The 14,142-nt window shown below is 43.9% G+C and overlaps 1 protein-coding gene across 1 annotated transcript in view; it reads right to left on the bottom strand.

The window, feature by feature from the left end:
- LOC122561971 (baculoviral IAP repeat-containing protein 7-A-like) overlaps positions 1-14,142 on the bottom strand; it is a 24,946-nt gene that overhangs the window by 2,379 nt on the left and 8,425 nt on the right. Inside the window, exon 4 of the mRNA XM_043714314.1 lies at positions 9,481-9,683. Within this exon, the coding sequence (XP_043570249.1) occupies positions 9,490-9,683 (194 nt within the window). The 3' untranslated portion in view covers positions 9,481-9,489. The remainder of the gene's footprint in view (positions 1-9,480; positions 9,684-14,142) is intronic.

Genomic DNA, 14,142 nt, shown 5'->3' with positions numbered 1-14,142 from the left:
GTATAAGTCCTGCTAAGATTTGCTTTCCCAAAATGCAGCACCTCATATTTATCTGAATTAAACTCCATCTGCTACTTCTCAGCCCATTGGCCCATCTGGTCAAGATCCTGGAGTTTGCACATTCTCCCCGTGTCTGCGTGGGTTTCCTCCGGGTGCTCCGGTTTCCTCCCACAATCCAAAAATGTGCAGGTTGGGTGAATTGGCCATGCTAAATTGCACATAGTGTTAGGTGAAGGAGTAAATGTAGGAGTATGAGTCTGGGTGGTATACGCTTCGGCGGGTCGGTGTGGACTTGTTGGGCCGAAGGGCCTGTTTACACACTGTAAGTAATCTGATCTTGAAAACCATGAGGGTTAATTAACATCTTCGTGGACAAGAGTCAGTAACTTAATTTATGAAAAGAAAATTGCCAAAAATAAAAGTTATTTGGAGCTACAGGATGAAAATTGAGCTTTCCAAACCAATGACTTGACAAATTCTCCCTGGCAGGATAGATTGTTTGTATATACAACATCAAGTCCTGCCATTGCAGGGGATATGTTCCCAGAAGACATTGTAAATGGTGATTTTTCACAAACAATGAACACAGCAGACACACATGCCCACCTGTGCACTTTCTGCCACAGCAAATACATTTTTTTTCAAAGTTCATTTTCTTTACCACAGGGGATAAGTAAAATTTAGGCTCACAGTTGGTGATAAAGTGTACACTAAATTGTGTGGGTATAAGCAAATATGTGAAGGACAGACCAAAATAAATACTTTCAATTTATGTACCAGTAGGAAAACATTCCAAAATTAAAATTGGCAATTGAATTATTATGTCATTTTTACAATAGTTTTGTCAGGAATCTGTGTAACAAAGTTCAGTTTAAACATGTGCACAACAAAGACAGTTTTAGTGGCAATTGACTCTTGTGATAAACAAAGATTCATTCAGAATCAGTGTAATGATATATAGGTTACATGGGATTAGCCAGCAGGTTGCAGGGATAGGGTAGGGATGCTTTTTGGAGGGTCAGTGTGGACCCAATGGGCCAAATGGCCTCTTTCTGTACTGTAGGGATTCTATGGTTTATAACTGAAAATGCTGGAGCTGTCAGCCATGGTTGAAAGAGCCAGATACAGCTCTGAAGCAGATGGTTGCTGATCCCTGACTTCAGCAGTAATCACCTGGATGACTCTCAGTTTGACCACAATCTGCCCTGGAGGTCAAGGTGAAAATTACAATCTTTGAGTGAGAGCCACTGGAGCCAGGAACATCTAAAGGACTAAAATAAAACAAATGTCTGCAGGCGCTAGAAATCTGAAATGAAAACCTCTTCTGAAGAAGTCTCACTGGACCCAAGATATGAGCTCTGCTTTCTCTCTCCAGATGCTGCAACACCTGCTGAACTTCTCCAGCAGTTTCTGTTTTAATGTCCAAAGGATTAAAATATTACAGAAGGGAATGTTGAAGTGTGGCGTTTTTACTGTTTTGGGACAAACACTAGCTCTCCAACACGTCTGATCTACCAGCCAACACTTGCTGCTGGTTAGCTCAACTCCTTTACAGAGTTTTTGTCCTGAGGTAACAATATGGATGCAGAGTTTTGTGTTACTGAACTAAACATTACACAGTGCAATAAGGACACCATTCAGCCCGTTAGCTCAATGCTGGCTGTTTCGATCAGCCCTCCAGTTGGCTCTATTCCCTCTATTTTCCCCATTCCATAGAAATGCCTTCTACTTCAAATATTTATCCAAATTCCCTCTGAAGGCTACTGATCGTATCTACCACTCTACCAGGCAGGGAATACCAAATCCAAAATACTGTGTATGTGGAACAAGGATTTTTGTCATGTCATGCCATCTGTTAATCACATTGTGAGCCCTCGGGTTTTGATCTTTGGAAACATTTTGTCTTTACTTTATCCAAATCCACCATGATTTTACAAACCTCTAGGAAATCTCTTCTTTGCTTTCTCTGCTCTAAGAAAAATCCTGGTTTCTTCAATCTCTCCAAACGATAGAATGCACTTGTTCAGTATTAATCTCATTAACCTCCTCTCAGCTGCCTTAATTAAGGAGACCAAAACTACAAGCAGTATTTAAAATGTGGTCTCACCAGTACTCTGTATAACTGAAACAGTGTTGGACTGGGGTGTACAAAGTTAAAAATCATACAACACCTGGTTATAGTCCAACAGTTAACTGGAAGCACTAGCTTTCTGAGCGCTGCTCCTTCATCAGGTGGTTATGGAGAATAAGATTGTAAGACATAGAATTTACAGCAAAAGTTTACAGTGTGATGTAACTGAAATTATATATTGAAATAGACCTGGATTGTTTTGTTAAGTCTCTCATCTTTTAGAATGACCAAGTTTTCAGTTCTTTCATATGTTATTTAAAGTTACACTCTCGAGTGCACTTTAACAATTAGTCTCATGTCGGCCCAGATAATGTATTGAAGGTGTGACCTTCCCTGTGTGAGGCTGTCAGTGCCACAATGATCAGACTAATTCTAATCTAAACATGGATTTACAGTATCTTACACGGCTTCATGCAGTTTTTGAGCAAAGTAAAATGTAATTCTGCAAGAACAAATTCACCCCACAAACTTATATGTGTATGTGTGCATGTGGGTGTGTGTGTGGGGATCATAGTTATGAGAGTCTGTGAGAGTGTGTGTGAGTGTAAGGGGGTATAAGTCTGTGAGAGGGTGTGTGTGGGAGTGTATGTGTGAGCTTATGAGAGTGGGTCTGCGTGAGTGTGTGTAGGAGTGTGTGTTCGTCTGTATGTGTGTATAGTGCAATGGGGTCAGTGTGACATGGTTGAGGCCACCCCCATTGGTACTGAACTTGGCTATCAGCCTCTGCTCGGCCACTTTTCATTGTTGCCTCTCCTGAAGTGTGCGTTGGATGATGGTCACCCAAAGGTCTGAGGTCAAATGCCCAGGACCGCTGAAGTGTTCCCCAACTGGGAGGGAACCCTCCTGTCTGTTGATTGTTGTGCGGTGCCCATTCATCTGTTGCCGTAGCCTCTGCTCGGTTTCACCAATGTACCACATCTCAGGGCATCCTTGCCTGCAGCGTATAAGATAGACAACGTCGGTTGAGTCACATGAGTACCTGCCGCATTCATGGTGGGTGGTGTCCCCACCTGTAATGGTGGTATCCGTGTCGATATTCTGATACATCTTGTCGTGTCCACCGTGACAAGGTTGTACTGGACAACGAAGTGTACCCTGTCAGTTGCAGTTTGTGTCTGTCTCCTGAGGAGGTCACTACTGTTCCTCAGTGTGGCACGTCGGAACTGGCGGTTGGAGAACGCTTCAGCGGTTCGGGACGTTTGACCTTGGACCTTTGGGTGACCGTCTTCCAAGGACTTCAGGACAAGCAGAGCAGAGGCTGATAGCCAAGTTCAGTACCCATGGGATGGCCTCAACTAGGACCTTGGGTTCATGTCACACTGACCCCATTGCACTATACACACATACAGACAGACAAACACACACACAAACACACACTCCTACATACACTCACGCAGACCCACTCTCATATGCTCACACATACACTCCCACACACACCCTCTCACAGACTTATACCCCCTTACACTCACACACACTCTCACAGACTCTCATAACTATGATCCCCTCCCCACCCACACACACACACCCACATGCACACATACACATATATAAGTTTGTGGGGTGAATTTGTTCTTGCAGAATTACATTGTACTTTGCTCAAAAACTGCATGAATCCACGTAAGATACTGTAAATCCATGTTTAGATTAGAATCAGTCTGATCATTTTGGCACAGACAGCCTCACACAGAGAAGCTCAGACCTTCAATACATTATCTGGGCCGACATGACACCAATTGTTAAAGTTTACTTGAGAATATAACTTTTTAAAAAAAAAGTTTTGTGATTTACAAATGGAATAAATAAAACCAACATGGTCATTGTAAAAGATGAAAGACTTAACAAACAATCCAGGTCTATTTCAATATATAATCTCAGTTACATCACACTGTAAACTTTTGTGAAAAATTCTTGTCTTACAATCTTATTTTCCACAACCACCTGACGAAGGAGCAGCGCTCCGAAAGCTAGTGCTTCCAAATAAACCTGTTGGACTATAACCTGGTGTTGTGTGATTTCTAACTGAAACATAATATCCTTACTTTTCTGTTCAAATTCCTCTCATAATAAAGGATGGCATCCCATTACCCTCCTTGATTAGGTGCTGAATAAGAGGGTCCCCAATTTACGAATGTGATCCCATGCAAGGGTGGTTTAATATTAATTTTAAAGTTACAACATATAATCATTTCCACGCACATACGAACAATTTTATATTGTACCGTATTGTGTTGTGACTGGTGTACAAATCGACTGGCAAATGGACTCGAACAGAATCTGTTCACAGCCTGGGGAAATGCCTGTCCTAACTTCTAGTTTGTTTTGTGTGCAGGACAGGCAGATCATACCATACGAAGTGCATTAGGGTAATAGACCAGAGCAAGAAATACAATGTTACAGCTGCGAGACAACGTGCACAAAGAGTGAGATCAACATTTAAATTTGAAATTTGGGACGTCCATTCAGAAGTCCAATAACAGCGGAGACAAAGTTATTCTTGAATCTGTGGTTATGTGTGTTGAAGCTTTTGTATCTTCTGCCTGACAGAAGAGTGAGATGATAACCGGGGAGGGAGGGGTCTCTGATGATGTTGGCTGCCTTCCCGAGGCAGTGAGATGTACAGACAGAGCCAATGGATGGGAGGTTGGCTTGTGAGATGGGGCTGTGTTCACATTTCTGTAGTTTCTTACTGTCCTGGGCAGACTAGTTGCCGTACCAAGCTGTGATGCATCCGGATAGAATGTTTTCTATGATGCATCAATAAAAATTGGTAAGAGTGTGGAACAGTAATGGAGTGGAGTGTGGAAGAGTAATGGAACAGCCATTGTGGATTATTGCTGTTCCTTTATCACAGGCGCCCAATATTCCCTCTTGTCTACTTTTTCCCATACTAAGAATACCATTAGGAGCCTGTAGTCCATTGCTACATAACTCTTTTCACTACTATTCCTTATCTCCATCTAAATGGTGAAGCTGGCTTGATGGGCTGAATGGCCTACTCCAATTTCTTATGATCTTAAAAAAACATTAATCCCTCAGCCTGGAGCTATCCCAGTAAATCTCTGTCTTCTTTCTCAGAGCCTGGTAGATGGTCTCTCCATCAGGGCTCACTAACTGGGGCCCAGGATGTTAGGGGCCCTGCTGTGCTCAGGTTGGTTGGGGGAGGGATGGAACTGGGCTAGGAGCCATACCACTGCATGTCATTTTTGTCCCCATCCTCCACAACACCCTCATGAGATTACTGTCCAGGATTGCACCCGAGGATGAGCTTATGGTTTATCTAGGTTCAGCATAACCCCTTGGTTTTTGCATCTAATGCCACTATCTATACAGCTCAGAATCCTGTATACATATTTTAGCCTTCAAAGTTAAAAGATCTCATGACAAACATCCCCAGGTCTCTCTCTGTATTCTTGGCCCCCTTTTAAAATGGCACAATTTAATATGTATCACCTCATCTCGTTCTTGCTACAAGAATGTACCACTGCATACTTTCCCAGGCTGAACTCGATCTGTTGTAGGCCCCGATGTTCCAGCAGCCTGCCTCTGGCCTTGTGGATCCAGTCACTTTTCTGTCTTCCTCAGCATTTGCTGCTTTCCAAGTTCAGTGACAGCTGCAAAATGTGAAACTTCCTGTCCTGTATCTCCCATATACCATTAAGGTACGTCAAAAACAGCAGTACTCTGAGTAATATACATTGAATGAGAAAATGGCTGCAGCACAGAAGGAGGCCATTTGGCCCAATGTGCTGTGCTGGCCCTCTGAAGGAGTATTTGTCCAACTCTTAAACCCCCACCCCTGATTTTCTACATTAATTCTGAAATTTTTTCCTTTTTGGATAACGTTTCCTTTTGATGACCTCAATTTTCATAAAATAATAGAAATCCCTACAGTGTGAAAACAGGCTATTGGCCCAAAGAGTTCACAACGACCCTCCGAAGAGTAACCCACCCAGACCCATTCCCTTACCCTATTACTCTACATTTCTCCTGACTAATGCACCTCACCTACACATCCCTGAACACTATGGGTAATTTCCCATGGCCAATTCACCTAGCCAGCACATCTTTGGATTGTGGGAGGAAACCCACACAGACACGGACAATGTGCAAACTCCACAGACAGTCGCCCGAGGCTGGAATCGAACCTGGGTCCCTGGTGCTGTGAGGCAGCAGTGCTAACCACTGAGCCACCATGATGCCCCCAGCCTCTACCATAGACTCAGGCTGTACATTCCAGGTCGGTGGCTCTTTGCTTTGTGAAATGGTTTCTCCTCATGTCATTGTTGCTTCCTTTGACAATTATCTTCAATCTGTGTCCTCTGACTCTCAAACCTTCAGCAGCAGTTTCTCCCCACCTACTCTGTGCAGAAACATCACGGTTTTGAACACCTTGGTCAAACCTCCTTTCAAACTTCCCTTCTCCAAGGAGAACAATCCCAGCTTCTCCAGACTAAACATGTCACTCAAGCTCCCCACCCTGGACAATTCTCATGATGTTTTTCTGTTCCCTCTCTAATGCCTTCTCATACTTCCTGGAGTGTTGTTCCTAGAACGCAATGCTGCCTGTTCGCTAGCGAATAAACAGATATCGAAGACCAAAGTTGCAGGGAAATTACAAAAGCAGTCAATCCTCTCTCTCTGTGAAAATATTGTACCCCCTAGATCATGAATATTTTTATGCTGCACCTTTTCAAATGCCTTTTGAAAATCCAAGTACCACCACATCCACACATATATTATCAACTTTAAGGACAGAGAGTTTACCCAACACCTCAGCCTTATCAATTTTAAACTCTTCAAGAGTCTAAATGCTCCTCATCCCTTATCATTTTTTTTCACCGTAACCTGGAAAACATCTTTCTGGGTGAAGGCAGCTGCAAAGTATTCATTTAATAATACCTTGACCATGCTCCCTGCCTCCATGTGTAAATCTCTGTTTTGGTATCTAATCAATGCCACTCCTCCCGTGTCTAACATTTTATTATTTATATGCCAATAGAAGACTTCTGTAATCCACTTTATATTAGCTGCCTTTTTCTTCTCATACTCTCTCTTTGTTCATCTGTCCCTTTATTTGCTTCTTAATTCCTCTCTGGACCTTCTGTACTGTGTTTGGCTTGTTTCTCAGTTGTATTACCCACCTGCTATCTGACCCCATGGAAGTTTCCTTTCCCCCAGTTAAGTATTTTTACTTTGTATTGCTCTTTATTCCTTTCCATTGGCAAAACAAACCTTCAGGTATAGTTATCGCCGTCTCCTAAAGGCTCCCACCCTGACACTTGGGCCATCTCATTCCCATGAACCAGATCCAGCAGAGTTTCTTCTCATTAAACTGGTACCTTTTGCTTGAGAAAAGTCTCTTGAACCCACTCTTCAACTTCTTGTTTCTCTCTGCTCAGCTAAGCCGATCTTATATTTGGAAAATTAAGGTCTCCCATTTTCAATACTTTATAATTTTTGCATTTTTTTGTAATTTCCCTGCAACTTTAGTCTTCAACATGTTGCTGATCTACTGACTGCATCAAGCAAATGGGTGGCACGGTGGCTCAGTGGTTAGCACTGCTGCCTCACAGCGCCAGGGACCCGGGTTCAATTCCCACCTCAGGTGACTGTCTGTGTGGAGTTTGCACATTCTCCCCGTGTCTGCGTGGGTTACCTCCCACAGTCCAAAGATGTGCAGGTCAGGTGAATTGACCATGCTAAATTGCCTGTAGTGTTAGGTGAAGGGGTAAATGTAGGGGAATGGGTCTGGGTGGGTTCCTCTTCGGAGGGTGGATGTGGACTTGTTGGGCTGAAGGGCCTGTTTCCATACTGCAGGAAATCCAACCAATGCACATCCATCCTGTCAAATCCCCTAAGAATGTTGTATTGTTCAATAAGGTAGCTTCCCATTCTTCTAAATTCTGACATATATAAGACAGCCTTCCCTCCACTGTACCAGCCTAGGGAACCGTCTTTGAGCTGTCTCCGATGCCAATATATATTTCCTTTGAAAACTGGCCCAAAACATTTCACAGTATTTCACCAATGTTCTGACTAGTGCTTTGAATAGGTTTAGCAAAGTCTCCTTACTTTTACAATCCTTTCCCTTTGAAATAAAGGCCAATGTTCTACTGCCTTCCCTCAGAGGTACACATTCAGACCAGGAAGGTAACAACCAAATATTCCATAGCTTACACGTACCCCACCATTATCAAATTTTCCCTCTCCACAGCTATAGTAGCTTTGGAAAAGTTGACTTCCCTGGTAAACATTGAGGAGATCTGCCTGTGGGTATCACTGGCTGCCCTGATATCAGAGGCAATCATTCCATGCGATATAAAGTCTCAAGGCATACAAAGCATGTGCGTGTCGATGGAATCAAGCAGATTAGTTTGGGATTGGTACAGGGAATGGGGAGACAGTGGGGCAGTGAGATTAGTTTGGGATTGATAAAGGGCTATGGGGAGAGAGTGGGGCAGTGGGATTAGTTTGGTATTGATACAGTGCTGTTGGGATGAGAATGGGGCAGTGGGATTAGTTTGGTATTGATACAGGGCTTTGGGGAGAGAGTGGGGCAGTGGGATTACTTTGGGATTAATACAGGACTATGGGGTGAGAGTGTGGCAGTGGGATTAGTTTGAAATTGACACAGGGATGTTGGGAGAGATTGGGGCAGTGGGATTAATTTGGGATTAATGCAGGGTTATGGGGGAAGACTGGGGCATTGGGATTAGTTTGGGGATTGATACAGGGCTACAGAGAAAGAGTGAGGCAGTGGGATTCGTTTGGGATTAATACAGGGCTATGGGGAGAGAGTGGGCCAGTGGGATTAGTTTGGAATTGATATAGGACTATGGGGAGAGAGTGGGCCAGTGGGATTAGTTTGGGATTGATATAAGGGAAAAAGTGGTTTTAATTTGATCTGGTTGGATTGTTCTGTCCAAGAGCCAGCAGAAATGTGACAGGATTAACATCCTCCTTTAGTGCTGGGGCTTATATTGGATGTTTTGCACCGACTGACACTCTGTGAAAACATACTGAACCAAACCACTTCTCCCAATTCCTTCCTCCTTTCCATTACCCCCTGTATTATCCCTTCCAAGGAGGCGGGGACAACTTCCAGGCCCGTTCTCATGGTTCACTCAATCTGACTAACAGAAGTCACAGTCTATATTAAATGTGGGGCAATGCTTGAGGTTCAGTTGTCAGCTCCCCACAACAATAGCAGGAACGAGGGGCACTCAGTGGCCTTTCTCTCTGTGGAACTAGCCATTGTGTGCTTCCTGAAATAATGTAACATGGAATCACCTTCCTAAGTGGCAGACTTGTGAGCAAGGCTGCTGTCGAACTGGGGAATGTTCCCGTACCTGCTAATGTTAGGACATGAAGGCTCGTACACTGCCCCTGATGATCGCTCGACATATTGGACACGTCCGGAGATTAGGAGCACAGTCGTTGCACACCACCAAGTGTCCACAAGGTATAAAGACAATGGAGACCTCTTTATCCAGGCACACTTTGCAGGTTCGTTCAATCTTGAGTTGCCGTAGTTGTTCTTCAGCACTCAAGTCTGTAAACAGGTGTAGACACAAGGATATTGAGACTACTTGGACAGACTATATCAAATCATGTATACAGTAACAGTGGATGATAATCTCTTTAGTCATAGAGGGTTCCCCATTGCTTGATTAACCACCAAGTGACGATGTGCAAAGAACTGCATGGAATACACAGCACAGCCACAGGCCAGTTGGCCCCACCAGTCTATTCAGGTGTTTCCCATTCACTCGATTCTCCTCTCATTTTTCCTCATCTAATTCTATCCACCATTACCTGCTTATGTCCTCTGCCTCTCTGGTCCCTCCTGAAATGTCTCACCTGACTCTCCCAGTGGGAGTGAGTTCCACATTCATACCCCCCACTAGGCTGGAGATGTTCCTTTTTAACTCCCTGTGTAATTTCTTGGTGACTGTCTTATATTGATGGCTTCACGCTTTGTTCATCCCCACAGGCAGTAACATTCTCTCTATGTCCACATTTTCAAACTGTGATTTAATTTTAAAGATGTCTCTTTGCTCATAGCTGAAGGGAACTGTGCCTCAAAGTCTGTCCAATGTTCCCCGATGGATAATCTCACAGTCCTGGTACCACCATCATTTTGAGGACCTCTCTGTATCCAGTGTACAATATGGTGACCAGAATAGTACATTCCAATGTTTCAATGTAAGTTTAGCTTGGTTTGGTTTTTTTGAAAGAGGTCTCATTTACCTTTGTTCCTACTTTTAATTCATTTTGTATCTGTCTTCCATAGATTCCTCATTATGATTGTTTATGGATGGGATCAAGAGTAGCAAATCTAAGAACCAACTAATTAATTGATAAAAGGATAAAACTACAGGCTCAAAATTCGAAAGCACGTAGCATTCATAACATAACATAAACTGAGAGAAACAGAAATGAACAAGTGTGATGTGGTAATTATTGAAAAACATGGTGGCTCAGTGGTTAGCACTGCTGCCTCACAGCACCAGGGACATGGGTTCGATTCCAGCCTCAGGTGACTGTCTGTGTGGAGTTTGCACATTCTCCTCGTGTCTGCGTCGGTTTCCTCCGGGTACTCTGATTTCTTCACAGGATGTGCACGTTAGGTGGATTGGTCATACTATAGTGTCCAGTGATGTGTGGGTTAGCCATGGGAGTTTTGGGGATAGGGTGGACCTGTGGGATGCTATTTGGAGGCTCGCTACATACTGAATAGGTTCAATGGCCTGTACAATTCTATGATGACTCCAGGATATAACATAGATCGGGACTTGAATCTTTCAGGATACATGGCACTTAGGAAGAACAGGAAATTTGGAAAAGGTGGTGAGGTGGTTCTGTTAGTTAATTATGGTATTAGGACAACAGAGAGGGGTGACCTAAGTTCAGGAAACTAAGTTGTGGAATCAGTTTGAGATGGGAAATAATAAAGGCGAAAAGCCTCGATGGGAGTAAATGAACAGAAACTACACAGTAAGGTGGAACGTAAAGGAAAAATAAATGAGAGCTTATCAGAAAGTGACATTTGTAATCACAGGAGATTTTAATCTATAGATAGACTAGAGTAGTCAGATGGGCAATGGTAAACTAATTGAGGAGCTCATAGAATATTTTTCGATATCTTCTCAGAATAGCATGTTCTGAGCAAGTTACACTAGACCCGGTATTGTGCAATGAGGCAGGATTAATTAATGATCTAATAGAGATAGCATCCCTAGGTACCACCAACCATAGTAGGATTGAATTTTACATTCAGTTTGAAGGAGAGAAAAGTGGGTGCAAAGCTGTGTTTTAAAATTTAAAGAAGCGGAAATTATGAAATACTTGAAAGCAGAATTAGCCAAAGTGAATTTACAAATTAGATTCAAGGATGGGTCAATTGAGATGCATTGGCAGATATTTCGGGAGGTATATATGAGAAATGCACAGGATAGATACGTTCCAGTGGGTAAGAACATTTCCAAGGGAAGTTGTTCTAGGTGTGGTAACTAGAATGTTAAAGTTGGCATCAAATGAAAATAAACAGTATACAATTACACAAAGACAGGCAGCAGATCAAAAGACTGGCGGAACATAAAACAGCAAAGAGTGACCCAAAAAAGGGAAAAATTAAAGGACAAGAGAAATTTTATAGAATCGAAAGTGTGGTGCTGGAAATGCACAGCAGGTCAGACAGCATCCGAGGAGCAGGAAAATCAGCTTATGCCCGAAACGTCGATTCTCCTGCTCCTCGGATGCTGCCTGACCTGCTCTCGACTCTAATCTCCAGCATCTGCAGTACCCACTTTCGCCTGGTAAGTTTTATAGAATCCCAACAGTGTGGAAGCAGGTCATTTGAGTCCTCACTGACTCTCCAAAGAGCAAACCTGCCAGACCCAGCCTCCCGATCCTATCTCTGCATTTCCCACAGCCAATTCACCTGACCTGCACATTGTTGGACTGTGGGAGGAAGCCAGAGCACTCGGAGGAAACCCACACAGACACGGGGAGGATGTGCAAACTCCACACAGAGAGATACTCAAGGCAGGAATCGAACCCATGTCCCTGGTGCTGTGAGGCAGCAGTGCTAACCACTGTGCCACCGTGACACCAGCCAGAAATATAAAAACCGATTGTCCGAGTTTTTAAAAATATTTAAAAAGGGAAAGGGTGAATATAGTGAGCTCTGATCCAATAAAAAGTGAGACCAGAGAATCAATAATCGAAACCAAGGAGATGGCAAATGAATTGAAGAGATATTTTACATCAGTCCTCATTATTGAAGATAACAGTAACATCTGCAGTGGCACGGTGGCTCAGTGGTTAGCACTGCTGCCTCACAGCATGAGGGTCCCAGGTTCGATTCCAGCCTCTGGACTAGCTGGACTGTCTGTGTGGAGTTTGCACATTTTTCCTGTGTCTATGTGGGTTTCCTCCGGTTTCCTCCCATAGTCCAAAGATGTACAGATTAGGTGATTAGGTGCATTAGTCAGAGGGAAATATAGGGTCTGGGTGGGCTACTCTTCGGAGGGTCGGTGTGGACTGGTTGGGCCGAAGGGCCTGTTTCCACACTGTAGAAAATCTAATCCCAGAAGCAGAAATTAATGAGGAAATGGAAGGGAGAGAGGAACTCAGGAAAGGGACATTCACTGAGAAGCAGCACCAAGTAAACCATTCGACCTGTGTGCTGACAGTGGCTCAGGCCTGATGGACTTTATCCGAGGGTCTCAAACCAAGTGACTCATGAGATAGTTGGTATTAATTTTCCAAAACTCCCTTGATTTGGGGATTGTCCCATTAGACGATACTGAATGTAATCTTCTTTATTCAAAAAAGATTGGAAACAAGGAAGGAAACTACAGACAGATTAATTTAATGTTTGGCATGAGGGAAAATGTTATAGCAGGACACTTGTACAAGTTCATTGCACATGGTAATCAGGTAGAGTCAACATGGGTTTGTGAAAGGGAAATCATGTTTGACCAATTGATTAGAGTTTTTTGAGGAGGTAACACACACTGTAAAGAACAGTCTGTCAATAACTGTAGACAACAGTTGATGTATTGTACATAGATTTCCAGAAGCCCTTTGGTAAGATGCTGGATCAAAGATTACAAGAGAAAGTAAAAGCTCACAGTGTAGGGGCCACCACATTGTCCACCAGTCTTCTGACTATGCCAAACAGGAAGCAGAGTGGGTCCTTCGCTGGTTGGCACGTTAGCAAGTGAGAAGTCTTGAGATGCAGTCTAGTCTAATCCAGTGGATAACCTGTCTTGGCAGCAGTATTCCAGTAGGAGACGCAGGCATGCTCTATAATGTGCCATTGAAGTGGAGAACTAGATAGAAGTAGGATGAAGATGTGTCTATGGGGAGATGGTGGTACATGTTCAACGCCAGTGTCTCTGGGGAGATGGTGCTACGTGTTCAACGCCAGTGTCTCTGGGGAGATGGTGGTACATGTTCAACGCCAGTGTCTCTGGGGAGATGGTGGTACGTGTTCAACGCCAGTGACTATGGTGAGATGGTGGTACGTGTTTAATGCCAGTGTCTATGGGGAGATGATGGATGGTCACTGCCCAGTGGGTGCCCTCAGGCACTGGTGGCTGCTGTCCAGGATGGAGGTCTAGACCACAAAACCCCAGGTGAGCTGGAGCTGTGATTTCCAGCCCAGGACTGGCTTTTTTCACAACAGGAGCACGACACTTGGCACTACTCCTGTCCACACGGTAAATCCAGACACAAACTTCCCGGGTTTAATGAGGCTCAGTCTTTGACCTCCCCCACTTCCATCTCCTCTCCCCCCACTATCACCTCCATCTCCCCCCGCCACCTTCACCACCCACTCCACCACCTCCATTTCCTCCCACTGCCACTTCCATCTCCACCCCACTATCACCTTCATCTTCTGCCCACTAAGAACACCATCTCCCCCTTCCCCCTCCTCAGCTACCCCTCCTCCATTTCCCCCTCCCCATCTCCAACTGCTCCTTCCCCTCCCCCAACTCTTC

The sequence above is a fragment of the Chiloscyllium plagiosum genome, chromosome 24, assembly GCF_004010195.1.
Source record: "Chiloscyllium plagiosum isolate BGI_BamShark_2017 chromosome 24, ASM401019v2, whole genome shotgun sequence".
In the NCBI taxonomy this organism is placed as follows: Eukaryota; Metazoa; Chordata; class Chondrichthyes; order Orectolobiformes; family Hemiscylliidae; genus Chiloscyllium; species Chiloscyllium plagiosum.
Note: the sequence above shows the minus strand (reverse complement) of the source record. Positions and strands in the feature narration are given on the sequence as shown.